A 3,769-nucleotide genomic window follows, 5' to 3' on the forward strand; every position below is an offset into this window, starting at 1 on the left:
ATGAAGGGCAGACCTGAGGAGGTCTCACTAGTCTTATAATGGTATGAAATCTCCACCTGTCAAGTATTAACTGCCATCTATGGGATAGCAGAGAGTGCCCTAATTTCAGGGTGGTTCATGGTTTTGCATCATGAAACTTCAGTACAAAATTGAAATCCCTTTGAATGAAAAGCAGGTAGTCTGTGATGCTACTAATTTGTAAAGTTTATCTGAAACCTAAGTTGGCGTCTGCATAAAATCTATCTTTTGGGTGACACTGAGAGTCATTGTTGAACCTTGTACAAGATCTCAGTCAACTGACACCTGTGAATTCACTCAGGATAAAAAAAGGGGGGCAAATAATGGCTCACACATCTAAAATGGTCAAAACTTCAGCATTGACCTCACTACTAATCCATTTACGTTTCATCGATCCTATTGAAAGCATGCTTTTGTTTGTTTGTTTGTTTGTAAGGATATGTTTTAAAACCACCAGATGCTGTTCTAAACCTGGTATTAGGAAGAAAATATTTTCGATGTTGTATTAATTAACTTTGTCAAATCAATGAGATCTCGCTCTTAACTGGAAAAAATCTTAATTTCTTTTTTGCATACAATTTAAAAGATTGGAATTTGTTTACCTATCCAAGTGGAAATAGCACCATTTTGTCTTATGATTACAAAATATAGGAGAAATGAAATAAAGCATAAATGGATCAAAAGTGTTAATACAATTTCCGTTCACATCTGGGATTCCTTTGCTGCTCCCTCTCCCCAACTGTGATATAGAGACTGAAAATAGAGAGGGATAGAAATTAAAGAAAGGAGTTTGAAAACCAACGAAAGGAGCAGGCAGTTCCCCCAAGAATAAAGTGTGAGTGCACAGTAATTCGAGAAAGTCAAACTCAAACAAGACAAACTTCTGTTTGCTGGTATTGTCATAGAGAAAAAGACTAACAGGGCCTCAAGTATTGGGGGAGGCACGGAGCCTACTGGCGCCTGCCGCACTGCTTGTGGGAGTGGAAATTGGGGGCTAGAGCTCACTGGTGACGTGGCTGTCACGTGACCGAGAGCCGCCTAGAGCCGAAGTCCTGTTAGTCGCCTTCGACTGGGTACCAACCCCCTATTACTCTGCAGGCGCGTGAAGGAGAAGGAAACTCGCTGGGACCGTACAGGTCGGTAGAAGCTGCTTGGAAGGTGATGGGGGTGGGAGAGGTCCAAGAGCATCGCGCATTCAAGTTCCGCAGAGAGGAGCTATGTCCCTTTCTCACCTACTTTTAAAATACCTATCCCCGACCCGCATCCCACCCTCGGTTCTTTTAATAGGGAGAAGTGGCGGGCTCTAGTTGGGGTGAGTGGGATGAACTGCGGTTGCACAAAATCCAAGCAAAGAAAGGATCCACAATCCGGTCACCGTGTCCTGGGTGCTTGCTGGTCAGTCCACCAAGCTCTCCATCCCCCCCCACCCCTGGTCCCCTGTCCGTTTGCAGGTCTTTAGGTCTCAGCTCGAGCCTTGACTAGAGAGGGAGAAAAACGCTTTGATTGGAACCTTGCTGCAGGTTTGAAGGTGGGATTCATCCCGAACCTAAGGAGGGGGTGGAAAAAGAGGGGGGCTGGGATCGCTGCGGGCCAGGTCCTAGTCGCCCTCTCCTGGCCCCTTCTCTCTGCACACCCCCTCCCATTTCGGTGCAGGGAAAGGGGTGTGGCGGCCTTTGCTGGGGAAATGGCGGACGGGGAGGGGGCGGGGAGGTCCTCGTTAGCAAAGTCGGGAGAGTGTGAGAAATTATTTTTACTCAAAAATCCCAAATTCAGAAAAGCACCTATGGGTGTAGTTAGATCTGTCCAACTACACTTTCAGTTTTCTATTGCTATCTACATCTCTTTTCGATTGTCCTTTTGCCAGGCTGGGTGGATCTATCACCCTGGAGGGAATACAGCAGAAGACACGAGAAGAAAAGGGAATTCACTTGATATTTGAGAGGTTGGTTAGAAAACATACTATATGTTTTGGGTGGGGAAGAGGAAGAGAGAAAGTAAGTGGGTGTTAAAGGAGACTGCATGAGGATTATCTGTCCCTGTCACCAGCCTACCTATCACATCGCAGTCCCCTCTCCTGTCTGTCTCTGAGAATCCTGAAAGCATAAAAGTAGATCCTGAGTGTAGATATGGGAAGACATACAAGAACAATGAAATCGTGATCTAACAAACCAACTTTCCCAACAAGAATTCAAACTCCTATCTGTCTGAGCAGGTACGAACCCAGTCACAGTTCAGAGCCCTAATGCTATTTCTTTCACCTTTAGAGTCATCACGAGAGTCATAGAAGCCTAAGAGAGGCTGAAGGGTACTGGCCTGCACAATTATTCACACAATCGCTGAGAGTTCTCTTCAATCAGGTGAAGAAAGGCCCTCTTTTCTCTGGCCAAAAGGCTCACACCCACACAAGTATGGGTCGGGCCAGGGAAATGGGTTGGATGGCAGCAGGACTGATGATTGGGGCTGGTGCCTGCTACTGCATGTACAAACTGGCCATGGGAAGAGATTCCCGTAACGAACTGGAGGACGAGGAGGAAAATGAATGGGATGATGAGCAGGATCTGGATGAAGAGGAGGCAGACTTGTGGTTTGATTTCACAACAATGGCTCGGCCCTGGAGTGAGGATGGGGATTGGAATGAACCTGGGGCCCCAGGTGGGACTGAGGACAGACATTCAGGTGGTGGAAAGGCAAACAGAGCACACCCAATAAAACAGCGACCATTCCCTTATGAACATAAAAATACATGGGGTGCTCAGAGCTTTAAATCCTTCAATTGTGCTCTTGACCTGACGCAGGGTGCTTCAATTCAAGGGAAGAAAAAGTTCACTGAGCCAACAAATGCTGGCTTTTCCCTTAGCCACAATGTCGGTAGGCATTTAGCCAGCCTCTCAGTGGTGGGAAACAGGATCCCCACCACCCCGCACACTGTGAGGGAGAAGGCTTTGTGTGTCCCTGAAAACCCGAACACCAGTATTGGAAATCAGGGCCAGATTAAGATGTACACCCATGAAGTGTGTCGAGAGCCGGCATTTCGTTGCTGCAAGTCATTTCTGCAGCAGGCCGGATTAAGTCTGCTAATGAGCATGACAGTTATTAATAACGTGCTTGCCAAGTCGGTTGCAGACCTGCAGCTTTCTTTGATATCCGAGGGAAGTGGCTGTGCAAAGGTTGAGAGTTTGGAACCACTGATTGTTTTGTCTGAAAAGCCAGTGTTGGTGGGGGAAGCGCTGGCTGCGCAAACGCTATTCTCATTCATGCTCCTCTATATCAGAAGTGGGAGCAGAGAGATGCTTGTGGGAGCCCTCTGCCCATAAGTGGCTGTCTCAAGCGCAGAAGGAGACTGAATCCACCCAGAGCTGCAACAGTCTGCTGAGGGCAAAGAAGCTGCAGTGGGTGCAAGCAAGGATGCAGCCTTAGCCGGGCAGCAGCTCCTCCTTGGGTGAAAGTTCCAATCCCTAAATGGAGGGCCATAGTCTTCTTGGCCAGGCAGGGCTCCTGGGAGCTGGGGCAACTTCTGACATTTAGGCTGCAGGTCAAGTGCATTGTAAATTGCCCCCTTACAGCCTTCCCCCAGCAGCAAAGGGTAAAGCGATCACTCACCATTGGTTGCTAGGTGCAGATAAGGAACATCAAGTCACAGCATCACCAATGCTGTGTTGCCTGTGGTGATCTCCCTGTCTAAGCAGGACCACTTAGCAGAAATTACACCCACATGGGAGCTCGTGCCAACTTGCATCTGCTGCCTCTGTTT

The 3,769-nt window shown here is 47.8% G+C and overlaps 1 protein-coding gene across 1 annotated transcript; it reads left to right on the forward strand.

The window, feature by feature from the left end:
- The first annotated feature begins 2,426 nt into the window (after window positions 1-2,426).
- Window positions 2,427-3,332, forward strand: LOC100766933 (protein ARMCX6). Its single transcript, XM_035449856.1, has one exon. The coding sequence runs from the start codon at window positions 2,427-2,429 to the stop codon at window positions 3,330-3,332; it is 906 nt and encodes a 301-aa protein (XP_035305747.1).
- The last annotated feature ends 437 nt before the right edge of the window (window positions 3,333-3,769 follow it).

Source organism: Cricetulus griseus, chromosome X (assembly GCF_003668045.3).
Source record: "Cricetulus griseus strain 17A/GY chromosome X, alternate assembly CriGri-PICRH-1.0, whole genome shotgun sequence".
Classification (NCBI taxonomy): Eukaryota; Metazoa; Chordata; class Mammalia; order Rodentia; family Cricetidae; genus Cricetulus; species Cricetulus griseus.